Genomic DNA, 15723 nt, shown 5'->3' with positions numbered 1-15723 from the left:
GTCGTGATGGTCAAGCGGATTAAGGCGTCCCTGTACATACCAGTTGTGGGAGTATGGGTTCGAGTCACTTCTGGGGTGTGAGTTTTCAGTTGTATATAGTCCTGGGGACCATTCAGGCTTGTTTGCATATATATATATATATATATATATATATATATATATATATATATATATATATATATATATATATATATGAACGCGCAAGCATATATATATATATATTATATATACAAGTTATATATATATATATATATATATATATATATATATATATATATATATATATATATATATATATATATATATATATATATATATATATATATATATATATATATATATATATATACAAGTTACGTTGTCAGCGATAATTGGCGCAACATATCTATCATATTGTGAGTACATCACACGTGCAGTGAGTCAGATTACAAGTGTGTGATTCATTCATTATTGTGCAGTGATATACGGGGAAATTATACCAGTGTTAGTGTCGCCCTGACCCCCGCCCCCACCCAGCGCCCAGGCCGGGAAGTACCTGCTCTTCCCCCTCCTACCCACCCCACCACGTCGCCTCCCCACCCACGAGGCCACCTTGCCACCCGCCCATAGAAGCCGGGAGGCTCCCATGTGTGTCTACGCTACCCACCCACCCAATGTATACCCACATATTGTGTAGTGGGTGTATACCCACATATTGTGTAGTGGGTGTATACCCACACTTTGTATAGAGGTGGTATATGTATTACCACTCACCTGAGTAGTAAGTGCCACGGCCAGCTGATCACCCCCCCAGCCTCCAACCGCCGCCCACCCTCCAGTCTCCACCCGCCGTCCACCTTCCCGCCCAGCGCCCGCCCAGCGCCAGCCCAGCGCCCGCCCATGTCGCAGCTCCCAACAGATAGCCAGGCTTCTCCAAGCCAAGATGAGCCATCAAACAGGGGTAGACAAGGTAGATGTCAGACGTGTGACCGGGTATGCTATATCCGGTTGAGTGACGATAATGTGCGCATTCATTACCACAACGGAGCCAGGTGTTTGGGTTCTGGGCGCCCTCCCAGGGAGAACACCAATCAACAGCCCACACCGCCCGTAAGGCAAAACACCTCCCAGACCTTCATTCCCACAGAAAATTTATTAGAAGCTATCAAAGCAACATCGGCCAGAACCTTGCAACACATCCCTAAAGCAGCCCGCCCCCATGCAGCAGCCAAATTATCTGCCCTCCTGAGAAAGGTCAACGACTCTCCTGGAACGACCCAAGCATGGCACAACCTCCTAATGTTTGGCAACATATGTCTAGCCACCCCTGCAAGGAGAGACAAAACCTTAGCTGCCTCAGTCATCAAAGCTATAAATGATTTTCCCAGGGAGGACAACCAGGTGCGCCTTCCCACTCGCGCGAGAAACACCCACGGCAGGAAGAGCAACAGTGGCATATCCGAGACATCAAAAATCAGAACATCAGTCACCAAGAAAATAGAAGAAGGAAACACTATTGGCGCAATACGAGTCATCACCAGTGAGGACTCAATTGCCGACAGAGATGCCGCAACAGCTCAAGCCCTAAGGGAGAAACACCCACCCAGGGCTCTGCGTGAGGACGACATTGTACAAGTGGGGGCTACCGGAGCAGAACCTCTCTGGGTGGCTGAATCTGTGGTCCATAAAGCAGCCATGTCCTTCCCTACAGGATCAGCAGGTGGGTTCACAGGACTAAAACCCAACCACCTCAAGCAAATGCTCAACCCTGCACTGGGTGACATTGCAAAGAACCTCTTGGTGGAACTAACCAGATTCACCAACACATGTCTAGCTGGCAACATACCAGCGTCCATAAGACCTATCTTTTTTGGAGCATCTCTCTGTGCTCTAAAGAAAAAGGATGGAGGGATCAGGCCAATAGCTGTGGGCAATTCTCTCCGGCGTCTCGTCGCAAAGGCAGCTGCAAGAACAGTTAGTGATGCAGCGGCCAACATGCTGAAGCCAAAACAGCTCGGGTTTGGCATTCCACAAGGGTGTGAGGCGGCAGCCCATGCAGCTCGAGCCTTCATCGCCAACATCACAGACGAAAAGGCCCTTATCAAGCTAGATTTCAAAAATGCCTTCAATTTGGTGCGGAGGGATGCTGTACTCCGTGCGGTTCATAGTCATTTCCCTTCCCTCTACCCTTTTGTACATTCATGCTACAGTATGGATCTTAAGCTACTTTTTGGCGAACATGAAATTGACTCGCGAGAAGGCGTCCAACAGGGTGACCCCCTCGCTCCTCTCCTTTTCTGCTTAGTCATCAAACAAGTCACAGAGGTCCTGTCCAGCGAGCTTAACATCTGGTTCTTGGATGATGGTACCCTAGCTGGTTCCCAAGACTCCCTCCTGGAGGACATCAGAAAAATCCAGGAGCAAGGTGCAGTTTTAGGCCTCACCCTGAACCCTTCTAAATGTGAAATAATATGTTCCAACCAGGGCATCGTAGAGAGAATAGAGGGTCTTCTGCCAAATATCCATAAAACTAAACCTGAAGACAGCACACTCCTAGGAGCTCCCCTGGGGTTGAAAGCCATCGATGAGGTCCTTGATAAGAAAATCGCCGACCTTAAGAGGATGGATGGGAGGATTGAGGATATTGATGCTCATGATGCACTCTACCTCATCACCAGATGTCTGTCCCTCCCCAGGTTAACCTACTTTCTGAGGTGTTCACCATCTTACAGTAGCCAAAAACTAAGTGAGTATGACCGGTTACTGAAATTAATGCTAGAAAAAGCCCTTAACCTCTCTCGATGACCTACAGTGGAAACAAGCCTCTCTTCCCGTAAGACTTGGGGGCCTCGGAGTTCGAACAGCAACGCAAATCGCTGTTCCAGCCTTCCTGTCCTCCTTATCAGCATCCGACGACCTTGTGAAGGAAATTCTACCTGCCCACTTACATCAGCTGGCAGGTGTACATGATCCCAATTTTACACGCTGTGCCACAGAGTGGGCCTCTCGTGCAGGCCAATCACCTCAACCACCATCCCCAAAATCCCACAAGCAATCCAGCTGGGATGGTCCCATTGTAGACCAAGTTGCTGCAGAGTGCCTGGGTGCTGCAACAACACAACACGACATTGCTCGCCTCACAGCAGTAGCAGCACCACATGCAGGGGATTTCCTGTTAGCAACCCCAATGTCGGCAACTGGCACGCGTCTCACACCACACGCCCTCCAAATTGCTGTGGCCCTCCGCCTTGCTGCCCCAATCCACACCAGATATAGGTGTATTTGCGGCGAGGTGGTGGCTGACAGGTACGGCCACCATGGCCTACTCTGCCAAAGCACAGGGGGATGGCACTCGAGGCACAGTGAAGTTAACGACATCATCAAGAGGAGCCTCACCACAGCTGGATGCCCAGCTGAAAGAGAGCCCCGTTACCTAACGCCCCGTAACTCTGATGCTCTTATTGGTCGCCCGGATGGTATCACAGTGAACCCCTGGAAGAATGGCAAGCAGTTGGTATGGGACTACACGTGCGTATCAACCCTGGCTAACACCTACATTAACCTCAGTGTTGCACAACCAGGTGGCGCTGCCACCCACAGGGAAGCAGCCAAATCCCGTAAGTATAGAGAACTGGATCACCACTACAATTTTGTCCCCATTGCTTCTGAGACGCTCGGCGCCTGGGGTAAAAGTGCTACCAGTTTTTTGAAGGAACTGGGTTCTAGGCTCATTGAAACAACAAGGGACCCGAGAGCTGCAAGCTTTCTTTTCCAGCGCCTCAGTGTGGCGATACAGAGGGGAAATGCGCACTGCATCCAGGGTTCCTGCCCGCCATCTGAGGAGCTGGAGGAACTCGACAACCTATGACAACCATCTTTGTAACCCATATGTAACTCCCTTTTTTGTAACAAAGTTCAAATAAAGTAAATATATATGTGTACATACAAAAGAATGGGGGTGGTAGGAGAAGATAATATTAGTGTTCAGTGAGAAACCACAAGGTCTCCTCTGAATACTTTTTATTTTCTTCTCCGAGGCTATGGGTCCCCACATTGGCACCAGAGGTGGTACCCTTTTAATTATAATAAAAAAAAAAATATATATATATATATATACATATATATATATATATATATATATATATATATATGTATATATATATATATATATATATATATATATATATATATATATATATACATATATATATATATATATATATATATATATATATATATATATATATATATACATATATATATATATATATATATATATATATATATATATATATATATATGTATATATATATATATATATATATATATATATATATATATGTATATATATATATATATATATATATATATATATATATATATATATATATATATATATATATATATATATAAATATATATATATTTTCAACCTCATGCACCTACTCATCCTATCCAACACGCAAACATCCTACTACACACTCCTTACCATCCAAACAATACCGCATGCCCGCTCAAGGAGGCAGAGCTTAACCGATACTACGACCTTACGCCAATACACGTCCCCTAATTAATCACCTGGACACCTGGTGCGAACCTTTGCACCACCTGTCCAGGTGGTGGGGACGGGAATGTGCGTAAATTTCCCTACTCAAACCCAGAGGTAACCTACTCAAACCTCATACTCCTACTCAAATCCATCGTGCGGCAAACCCAGAGGTGACCCTCCAACATGTAGCAAACCCAGAGGTGACCCTCCAACATGTAGCAAACCCAGAGGTGACCCTCCAACATGTAGCAAACCCAGAGGAGACCCTCCAACGTGCGGCAAACCCAGAGGTGACTTATAAATGTATGACAAACCCAGAGGTGACCGTTCACCGTGCGCCAAACACAGAGATGACCCTCCAACGTGCGACAAACTTAGAGGTGTCCCATGAACTTGCTCCAAAAGTAGAGGTGACCCTCTAACATGAGGCAAATTCAAAGGTGATCCTGCAACGTGTGGTAAACTCAGAGGTGGACCCCCATCGTGCGCCAAACCAAGACGTGACCCTCCAACGTGCGTCAAATACAAAGATGACTCTCCAACGAGAGGCAAACCCAGAGGTGAGCCTCTGACATGCATCAAACCCAGAGGAGACCCTTCAACGTGCGGCAAATCCAAAGGAGACCATCCAACGTTCGTTAAAGCCAGAGGTGACCCTCCATCTGGCGCCAAATCCAGACATGACTTTCCATCGTGCGCCAAACCAAGAGGTGTCCCTTTAACATGCGGCAAACCCAGAGGTGACCTTCCAATGTAAGTAAAACGCAGAGATGACCCTCCAACGTGCGAGAAACCCCGGGGTGACCCCTCAAACGTTCAGCAAACCCAGAGATGATCTATCCAACGTTCGGAAAACCCAGAGGTGATCTTCCAACGTTCGCCAAACCCAACGGTAACCCAGCAACATGTGTGAAACCCAGAGGAGACCCTCCAAAGTGCGTTAAACCCTGAGGTGACCCTTAAAGGTGCGTCAAACCAAGAGGTGATCCTCCAACGTGCGCCAAACACAAAGGTAACCCTAAAACGTGCGTGAAACCCAGAGTAGACCCTCCAAGTACATGAAAGCCTGAGGTGACCCGTCACCGTGAGGCAAATTAAAAGGTGACTCTCCAACTGGCGGCAAAACCTGAGGTGACCCCCAAACGTGCGCTAAACCTAGAGGTAACCCTTCAACGTGCAGTAAATACGCAGGTGACTTTCCAACGTGCGACCAACCCAGAGAAGACCCCTCCAACATGCTGCCAACCCTGAGTTGACCCTCCAACGTGCGGCAGACACAGAGATGACGCTCCAACGGGCGCTAAACCCAAAGCTGACCCTTCAATGTGTGGCAGACCCAGAAGTGACTCTCCAACATGATGCAAAAAGCAGAGGTGACGCCTGACCATGTGGCATACCCAGAGGTGACCCTCCAACGTTCGCGAAACCCACAAGTGAACCTCCAACGTGCACGAAACCCCGAATTGACCCTCGAACATGCGGCAAACCCAGAGGGGCCCCTCAAACGTGCGTAAAACCTAAAGATGCCCCCTATAACGTCATGCAAACTCTGAGGAAACCCTCGAACGTGCTGTAAGTCCAGAGGTGACCCTCCAACATGAGCCAAATCCAGAGGTGACCCTTCAACGTGCTACAAACCCAGACGTGACTCTCCAACGTTCGCCATACTCGGAGGTGACCCTCCAACGTGCGCAAAACCCAGGTTTGACCCTCCAACGTGTGGCAAACACAAAGGTGACCCTCCAACGTGCAGAAAACCTAAGGATGAACTTCCAACGATTGGCAAACCCAGAAATGAACTTCCAATGTGCAGCAAAACAATAGGAGATTCTCCAGGGTGCATCAAACCCAAATGTGATCCTTCAACATGCGGGAAACCCAGAGGTGACCCTCCAACGGGCGCTAAAACCAGAGGAGAAACCCTATAACGTCCGCCATAAATCAAAGGTGACCTTCCAACGTTTGGCAAATTCAGAGGTGACCCTCAAACGTGTAGGAAACCCAGAGGTGACCCTCCAACGTGCATCTAACCCAAAGATGACACTCTAACATGCGCTAAAGTCAGAGGTGACCCTCCAACGTGTGGCAAACCTTTAAGAGATCCTTAAACGTGCGTCAATCCCACAGGTGTCCCTCCAACGTGCGGAAAGCCGAGAAGTGACCCCCCAAATTGTGCAAAAGAAATTAGGTGACCGTCCAACATGCGGCAAACCTAGAGGTGACACCTAAAACGTACGTCAAACCCACAGGTGACCCGCCAACGGTGACCAATGCAAATACCTCCGGGTATTTGTATTTTTCACGTTCCATTTAAAAGTTGGGGCGCGGTGACGCGGGTATGGAATGGATGCCTGGGGGCCCCAGTGATCGTCCGTCATCTTGAAAAAAATTCCCAGCATCCCCCGTGGCCGTGGGAAGCCTCAGTTCCCAAGCAACAACCATGTCTGACGCATCGTCAATTAGCTCCCGCTCCACGGTGACCCGCGGTCATGTAAAACGACTCTCTGAGGAGGAGATACGTGATATTTTGTACGATGATGGTGCTATGGATGATGACCTGGACTATGATCCAGAGAAAGACCTGACACAGAGGTCTGATAAGAGTGAGGGAGAGACGGAAGTGGATGATGTGGGTGAGCATGTACGGTACACGCGCCTCGCCCAGCCTGCCTTGCCGCCCTGGGTCAACACCGTTATCATCACCACCACCATCATGTATGTCCTCAGATGCAAGTCTATTCAGTGACAGTTCATGTGATGAATCTTTCTCGGGCTTCAGTGACATTGGCTCCGATACGAGTAGTGTGGACGACCCGAGTACTAGCAGCGGGGATGGTACCAGGCGGGGTTTTGCTGCCTCAGCAACACATCGAGGCAGACGGCAGCGTGTCTCACAGCATGACGACAGTGGGCCCTCAACATCACATGTTCGTGGTAGGCATACGGTACGTAAATCTGCCTCAGCGCCAAGCATACTCTCACACAGCTCCAGCAGCAACAGCAAACGAAGTAGCTATGGTTTTGGTGCTCGTGGTGGTGTTGGCCGTGGTGTTGGCGCCAACACCAAACCCATTGGTGTACTTGTGTGGGAGGATTGCACCACATTTGTCCCTCAAATACCAACGATATTATTTGGAGGCCGTGCAGTTAAGGGGTTAACATGCGCCAAACTCAGAGATGAATCTTCAACGTGCGGAAAATCCTGAGGTGACCCTCGAACGTGAAGCAAACCCAGTGGTAACCCTCTAAAGTGCCCCAAACCCAGAAATGAATATCCAACGTGCGCCAATCCCAGAGGTGACCTTCCGACGGGGGACAAATCTAGAGATGACCCTCCAACTTCTGCCAAACCCAAAGCTAACACCCACAAAGTACTGCAAACCCAGAGGTGACCCTCCCTCGGGCGCCAAACCCAAAGGTGACCCTTCAACGTGCGGAAAACTCTGAGATGAACCTCCATTGTGCGGCAGACGAAGAGGTGACCCTCCAACGTACGGTACTCCCAGAGGTGACCCTCCAACGTGCTGCAAACTCTGAGTTGACTCTCCAACGTGCGGCAAACACCGAGGTGACGCTCCAACGGGCGCCAAACCCAAAGCTGACCCTTCAATGTGTGGCAATCCCAGAAGTGACCCCTCCAACATGATGCAAAATGCAGAAGTGACCCCTGTCCCCGTGGCAAACCCAGAGGTGACCCCTCCAACGTTCGTAAAACCTCAGGTGAACCTCCATCGTGCACGAAACACCGAATTGACCTTCCAACTTGCGACAAACCCAGAGGTGACTCTTCAACGTCCAGCAATTCCATATCCTGGAAACACAAACCGAAATTGTCTCTATTTTCCGCTTGTTACAACTTGTAATAAAGTTGTTACATCTTGGCTTAACGTGTTTATGACGTATTAGAACGTTATTACAACTTGCTATATTGGTTGTTATAACTGGTTAGGAGGTGTTACAACTTGATCGAACGTTGTACCAACGTCGTAGTTTCGGTGTGTGTTTGGCGGGATATAAGTTACCCTCCAATGTGCAGCAAACCCTGAGGTGATCTTCCAACGTGTGGCAAACCCAGAGGTGAACCTCCAATGTGCTGCAAACACAGAGGAGACCTTGAAATGTGCGTCAAACCCAGAGATGACCCCTTCAACGTGTGGAAAACTTAGAGGTAACCCTCAAACGTGTGCCAAACTCGGAGATGATCCTCCAAAATGCGGCAAACCCAGGGGTGACCCTCCAACGTGCTGTAAACTCAGAGGGGACCCTCCAACGTGCAGCAAACCCAGAGGTGACCATCCAATATGAGCCAAATCCAGAGGTGACCCTTCAACGTGCGGTAAACAGAGACGTGACCTTCCAACGTGCGGAAAACCCAGAGATGACTCTCCATCGTGCGCCAAACTCAAAGGTGACCCTCTAACGTGCGGCAAACCCAGAGGTGACCCTCCAACTTGCGGCAAACCCAAAGGTGACCCTGCAACATGCGTCGAACCCAGAGATGTCCCTTTCAACGTGCGGCAAACTCTTCGGTGACCCTCCAACATGCGCCAAACCCACAAGTGATTGTCCAACGTGCGTCAAACCCAAAGATGACCCCTTCAACGTGCTGCAAATTCTGAGGTAACCCTCGAACGTGCTGTAAACCCAGAGGTGGCTCTCCAACACGAGGTAAATTCAAAGGTGACCCTTAAACGTGCTACAAACCCTGACGTGACTCTCCCACGTGCAGTAAAACCAGAGGGGACTCTCCAACGTGCGCAAAACCTAGTGATGACCCTCCAACGTGCGGCAAACACAAAGATGATTCTCCAGCGAGCGTCAAAGCCAAATGTGATCCTTCAACATGCGGGAAACCCAGAGGTAACCCTCCAACGTGCGCCAAACCTAGTGATGACCCTCCAACGTGCGGTAAATCCAAAGGTTACCCTCCAACGACCGCCAAACACAGAGGTGACCCTCCAACGTTCAGGAAAGCCACAGGTGACCCTCCAACGTGCGGCAAACCCAGAGGTGACCCTCCAAAGTGCGTCAAACCCAGAGGTGACCCTCCACCGTGTGGCAAACCCATAGTTGAGTCTTCAACGTACAACACTCCAAGAGTTTAACTTCCAATGTAAGAAACCCAGAGGAGATCCTCCAACGTGCAGCAAGCCCAGAGGTAACCCTCCAACGGACGGCAAGACCAGAGGTGACCCTCCAACGTACGGCAAGACCAGAGGTGACTCTCCAACGTTCGGCAAGACCAGAGGTGACCCACCAACGTACGGCAAGACCAGAGGTGACCCTCCAACGTACGGCAAGACCAGAGGTGACCATCCAACGTTCGGCAAGACCAGAGGTGACCCTCCAACGTTCGACAAAACCAGAGGTGACCCGCCAATGTGCGGCAAATACAAAGGTGGCCCTCCAACGTGTGCCAAACCCCCGAGGTGACCCTCCAACGGGCGCCAATACCAGAAGTAACCCTTCATCGAATGGCAAACTCAACTCAAACGTACGCCAAAATTAGAGGTGTCCCTTAATTGAACGTGCGGCTAGCCCAGAGGTGACCCTCCAACATTCGGCAAACCCAGAAGTGACACCTAAAAAGTACGTCAAACCTCAGGTGACCCTCCAACTTGCGGCAAACCTTGAAAGGACCCTCCAACGTTCGCCAAACTCAGAGGTGACCCTCCAACATTCGCCAAACACAGAGGTGACCATCCAACGTGCGGCTTTCCCAAAGATGACCCTTCAACGTGTGGCAAACCAAGAGGTGACCCTCCAACATTCTGCAAACGTTGCCCTTCAACGTGCACCAAATTCCGAAGTGAGCTTCCAAAGTGAGGCAAAGTTACAGGTGACCCTCCATCGTACGCCAAACCCAAAGGAAACCCTCCAACATGCAACAAACCCAGAGGTGATCCTCCAACGTGCGCAAAGCCAAAAGATGGCCCTCCAACGTGCGGCAAACCCAGAAACTACCTTTCAACGTGCACAAAATTAAGAGGTGACCCTCCAACGTGCACCAAACCCAGGGGTGACCCTCCAACATATGGTAAAACCAAGAGGTGACCATCCAACTTGCGCCAAATCAGTTTAGGTAAGTTACATTAGGTGGAGGAGGTTAGGTAGGTGAGTGTAGATAAGTTATGTTACATGATGTAAGTTAAGTTAGTAAGTTATGTTTGGCGGTTAGGTTAATATGGGTAAGTTATGTTAAGGTAGTAGGGTTAGGTTAGGTTATGTAAGTTAGGTTAAGTAATGTAAGTTAAGTTAGTAAGTTGAGTTATAGAAGTTACATTAGGTCGGAGAGAAATAGGTTAGATTATATTAAGCAAGAAAGGTTAGGTTAAGTTATATTAGTAAAGCTACGTTTTGCTAAGCTATGTAAGGTTAGGTTATTTTAGGTTATGTTAGGTAAGTTATGTTAAGTAAGTAAAGTTAACATTGGTTAGGTTATGGAAGTCAAGTTAGGTTAAGTAAGTTACATTAAGTTAGTGAGGTTGTGACAGGTTAGGTTATGTAAGTTAAGTTAGGTAATGTAAGTTAAGTTTAGTTAAGTTAGGTTAGGTTAAGTTGGGATAGGTAAATTACGTTACATAACCCAACCTGCGGCAAACTCAGAGATGACCCTCTTATTTGCAACTAACCCAAAAGTGACTCTCCAAAGTGCGGCGTTTTCCCCCGTAAGAAACCTTTAAGTCCAAATGAGTGTTTGGTGATTTTTGTCTCCTATTTCCCCATAAGAAACCTTTAAGTCCAAATCGGTAAGTGACAAAGTTTACCTGGAACCCCCACATTTTAAACATGACTTTTCAAAAAACGAAATATTGGGTTTTCGGCGTTTACTGCCTACTACTGTAGTGAGGTGCGGTATGTGTTGTGATGTACAGATGTGAGGTGAGGTGAAGAATGTGTTGAGAGGTGCAGCATGTTTTGTGAGTTGCGGTATGTGTTTTGAGGTGAGATATTTTGTGAGGTGCAGCATGTGTTGTGATGGGAGATATGTGTTGTGAGAAGAGGTATTTGTTTTGAGGTGCGGTATGCGTTGGGAGGTGCAGCAGGTTTTGTAAGGTGAGGTATGTGTTGTGAGGTGAGGTATGTGTGGTGAGGTGCGGTGTGTGTTATGAGGAGCAGCAGGTAGTGTGTGGTGTGGTATGTGTTGTGAAGTGCAGCAGATGTTGCAAGGTGTGGCATGTGATTTGAGGTGCAGAGGTGTTGTGAGGTGCGGTATGTGTTGTGAGGTGCGGTATGTGTTGTGAGGTGCGGTATATGTTGTGAGGTGCGGTATATGTTGTGAGGTGCGGTATGTGTTGTGAGGTGCGGTATGTGTTGTGAGGTGCGGTATGTGTTGTGAGGTGCGGTATGTGTTGTGAGGTGCGGTATGTGTTGTGAGGTGCGGTATGTGTTGTGAGGTGCGGTATGTATTGTGAGGTGCGGTATATGTTGTGAGGTGCGGTATGTGTTGTGAGGTGCGGTATGTGTTGTGAGGTGCGGTATGTGTTGTGAGGTGCGGTATATGTTGTGAGGTGCGGTATGTGTTGTGAGGTGCAGTATGAGTTGTGAGGTGCAGTATATGTTGTGAGGTGCAGTATATGTTGTGAGGTGCTGTATGTTGCCTGGTTGATACCTGGTTGATGGGGTTCTGGGAGTTCTTCTACTCCCCAAGCCCAGCCCGAGGCCAGGCTTGACTTGTGAGAGTTTGGTCCACCAGGCTGTTGCTTGGAGCGGCCCGCAGGCCCACATAACCACCACAGTCCCATAGGGTTGTGAGTGACATCCTGTTATTTTATGTCACATGGCTAGTATTGATTCATTATTATTTTTCTAGTTGTTGAAGTGAATATGCGGTATCATTTTTTGCTGAAGATGCCAAGCATCCTATAGTGTCTCTGTGTATGAGTCAGCATGCAGTCCTGGGTGAACTTAGTTAAGGATACTATCCAATACTGCACTTGCCGACGCCACTCGATAATGGTAAGTGTCGGTGTCTAGCATGTTTGGGGTAATGCTGTTGAGTATATTCCAATTTTAGAGAAAATAATATTTTTTTTTTAAGTTAAAGATTTAACTCTATTATTACTTTAATTTTTCCATAATTACTTTAGTAGTACGATAATATTACATAATTTTGTGAAAATACAAAATTTGTATGTGATTAAGTACCTTTTCACTGAAGTCCTCGATACAGACAAAAATCTTTAAGCCTTTTCTTTAAGCTTCGGGCAAACATTTGAAACCTAAGATACGAGAAATCTTATCTAAACTCTGCGTCAAATACACTTTATATTCACTTTTTTCTCTGCCTTGTGTTCATTACTTAAACAAGATAAAATGTACAAATCAGCTTTAGGTCTCAATAATACGTAAGCGTTAAGCAAGATGAACCACTGTTTATTAGGGCGTTGAAGCTGTTAATGTATGCCCATAAAAAAAAAACTTATTCAGATTTTTTTTATTTATTAAATAAATACTAAGTAGAATAACTCACAGATATACCTTAATATATTGGAGAAAGTAACTTCGTAAAGTTCGCTCTGTTAAAATGTTTTGAGATCTATCATGTCTATATAACATTTTTGCTTTTCGATCCCAGAAGGTCCAAGTGATTAGGCCTCGTTTTCCACCCCATACTTTCGCGTCTTGCAGGGTCGGTGTTCGATCCCCAAAGGTCCAAGTTGTTGAGCACCATTTCTTCACTCCGTCCTCACATCCCAGCACATCCTAGTGTCCCTTCCAAGAGTTATATATTCATACTGGCCTGGCGCTTTCACCTCATCATTTTCTTACCTGACCTTACATCCTCTTCTCATAAAGATTGATTTTCCTTCCCGGCTATTTCCTTCACACGCCTCAATTGTCAGTTGAAAACGTATGGTGAGGTGGATGAATGTATGACTGCTGAGTTCATTACGCAGGAAGCGTCATGGTCAGACTGGCAGGTCGAACCCGGTGTTTACGCGGTCACCAGTTCGACTTCCTCTTCCACGTTTCCTTTTTTTCATATATTGCCCACATAATACATTAGTTGGAATTATTCAGTCCTATACGTATCAATTATTTTATCTCCTTTCATATATTCTCACTTTTAATATATTTATTCCAACATCTTTTAAATATCTATTTATCACATTTAAATTATTTCTTTAATCATCATTTAATCACATTTTTAGATGCTTAATCACTTGTGTTTATACACTTAATCATCGTTAATAACTAGTCAATTGCATATAATTTATTTTCCCCCTTTTTGTTTATTTAATTATTATTTTTATAACTTAGGTAAAAGGTGATGGTAAATTAACAACCTTTTGAATCTTTTATATATTTTAATATACATATTAGCAATGAACAATTTATATCATGCAAGAATACAACGTTTAATGCGTGATGGGAAAACGAGTTGAGTGTTGCATCACATTGCTAAGGTCTTATGAGTGTTGAAACACAACAATAACATGTTGTGAGTGAGGCTGCGATTCAAAACAGGGGTTAACGTATTGTAAGTGTTACAACACATAAAAGCCAATTTGTGAGTGTTGCAACACAGAAATGATGTTCGGTAACTTTTGCACACATAAATTATAAATTATGAGTGTTGTGTTACATCATTTCAATACATGATTAGTGTGGTTTAATGGACAGGTATAACGTGTTCCGAGTAATTCATCACACAAATAATGTGTTTGACAGATGCCACTCAAGGATATTATCTGGTGAGTGTTGCAACAATGCAGTACAGAAATTACGTGATGCAACACTCACAGTATATTATTTTTATATTACAACATTCACCAAAAAATATTTTTGTCCTGTTTTGCGACACCTACACCACATTATATCTGTGTTGCAACACTCGTAACAACGCATTCCTGTATTTCAACGCTCATAAAACGTAATTCCTTTGCGTTGCGAAGCACACAACATATGTGAATGAATTCGTGTTATGTCTGAATATTTTTTGTTTGTGTCCAAGCAGATTTTGGTTCATAGCTAGGTAATCATTCTCGATTCCTTAATGCCTCTCTAGCATCATTCTATTTAAATAAAAACGTAAATGTTCGTTGATAACTAGGGTCAGTTCATCTATGTTAGCTCGTCTAGATGAGCACATTAATGCCTTTAAACAACCTGTCCCTAGGATTATAAATTTGCTAAATATTAATTAAATAATACCTTGATATACCGTAAAGAATTCCAGAGAACACTGTATACAGTTTCCTTTGATTAAATATATTCAGATCTTTGCTGTGTGTACCTCCTCCTTAGCCAGCCCGTTGTTGCCGTGAAGGGGCTTGGTGGGAGGCTGTGTAGATGTGATGCTCCATGGGACAGTCCTTTGTTCTTTTCAAGCCTTATGCTAATGCTGCTGTCTTTTCGAATTTTGCTGGATAACTTTTCCTTTTCCTTATGTTTCGGTTTTCTCCCCCCCCCCCCTTCTTCTTCTTTCTCATTGTCCTTTCCCGCCGACCTTTTGCCAGTTATGATTATTCTTTTGACCTCCTTCTGTTTTGATGCCCACGTGTTTGAGGAGGCATACTCTCTCACCTGTAGAACTGTGGTACCCAACGTCTCGAGCGAGGGCATGCTTTTATTGTCAATCCTCCCTTCATCGCTGAACCCGATTTCGACGGACTGACGATTTTTAAGGTGGCGATTGTGGGGCATATACTCACGACGCTCTCCCTGGGGGGCCCCGGTAAGACTGGCAACATGTCTCTTATTGGGTGTCATATCCTCTAATTGTGGCTCCGTGGTGGGTGTGGAGGCACATTTGTGAATGAAAGTATTTCCTCTCGTCTTTATGTTAAATACTGTTCCTCATGTACCTTCTCGGGCTCGTGGGGTAGGCGACCAAGCCCCCGAGTCGGACCGTGTTGGAAGACCGGGCTCTGTAGTCCCGGGCTCTGTAGCCTCTGTATTGGGCCCCGACCTTGCTCTTCCTTTGACCCTCCTGACCATTCCGCTCGGCTCCTCTCCCTCCTCTGTGGTTGGGTCGAGGCACAAGCTCCCAGTGGTGACCACCTCGTCCCCTGGCACGGCTCAGTCTCTGATTGTGACTACTGCACCTTTTAACCCCTCTCTCTCTGGGGGTTCTCAACACCGTCCATACCACGGCCGCACTCGCATGATCCCTTCCCATACTAATGTGTACCAAGCCTTGTTTGGTCCCGCTTCGTTGGCCAAACAGTTTGATCTCCTCCCTCTGGATTC

General features: G+C 46.5%; 1 protein-coding gene across 1 annotated transcript; it reads left to right on the top strand.

Moving 5' to 3' along the window:
- Window positions 1–7359: 7359 nt before the first annotated feature.
- LOC123751534 (basic salivary proline-rich protein 3-like) lies at window positions 7360–9960 on the top strand. Its single transcript, XM_069315525.1, has 5 exons — window positions 7360–7472; window positions 7793–7898; window positions 8872–9056; window positions 9257–9550; window positions 9675–9960. Exons 1-5 carry the CDS (start codon window positions 7360–7362, stop codon window positions 9958–9960), a joined length of 984 nt encoding a protein of 327 aa, XP_069171626.1.
- Window positions 9961–15723: the final 5763 nt, after the last annotated feature.

Source organism: Procambarus clarkii, chromosome 81, assembly GCF_040958095.1.
Source record: "Procambarus clarkii isolate CNS0578487 chromosome 81, FALCON_Pclarkii_2.0, whole genome shotgun sequence".
Taxonomy (NCBI): Eukaryota; Metazoa; Arthropoda; class Malacostraca; order Decapoda; family Cambaridae; genus Procambarus; species Procambarus clarkii.
Note: the sequence above shows the minus strand (reverse complement) of the source record. Positions and strands in the feature narration are given on the sequence as shown.

Bases quoted from the DNA above. Each gene is read 5' to 3' on its own strand.
- LOC123751534 (XM_069315525.1), top strand. From the start codon at position 7,360: ATGGTACCAGGCGGGGTTTTGCTGCCTCAGCAACACATCGAGGCAGAC. The intron at 7,473-7,792 runs GTACGTAAATCT...CCCCAAACCCAG, and splicing joins ATGTTCGTGGTAGGCATACG to AAATGAATATCCAACGTGCG. The intron at 9,057-9,256 runs GTGACCCTCCAA...TCCCACGTGCAG, and splicing joins AACGTGCGGCAAACTCTTCG to TAAAACCAGAGGGGACTCTC.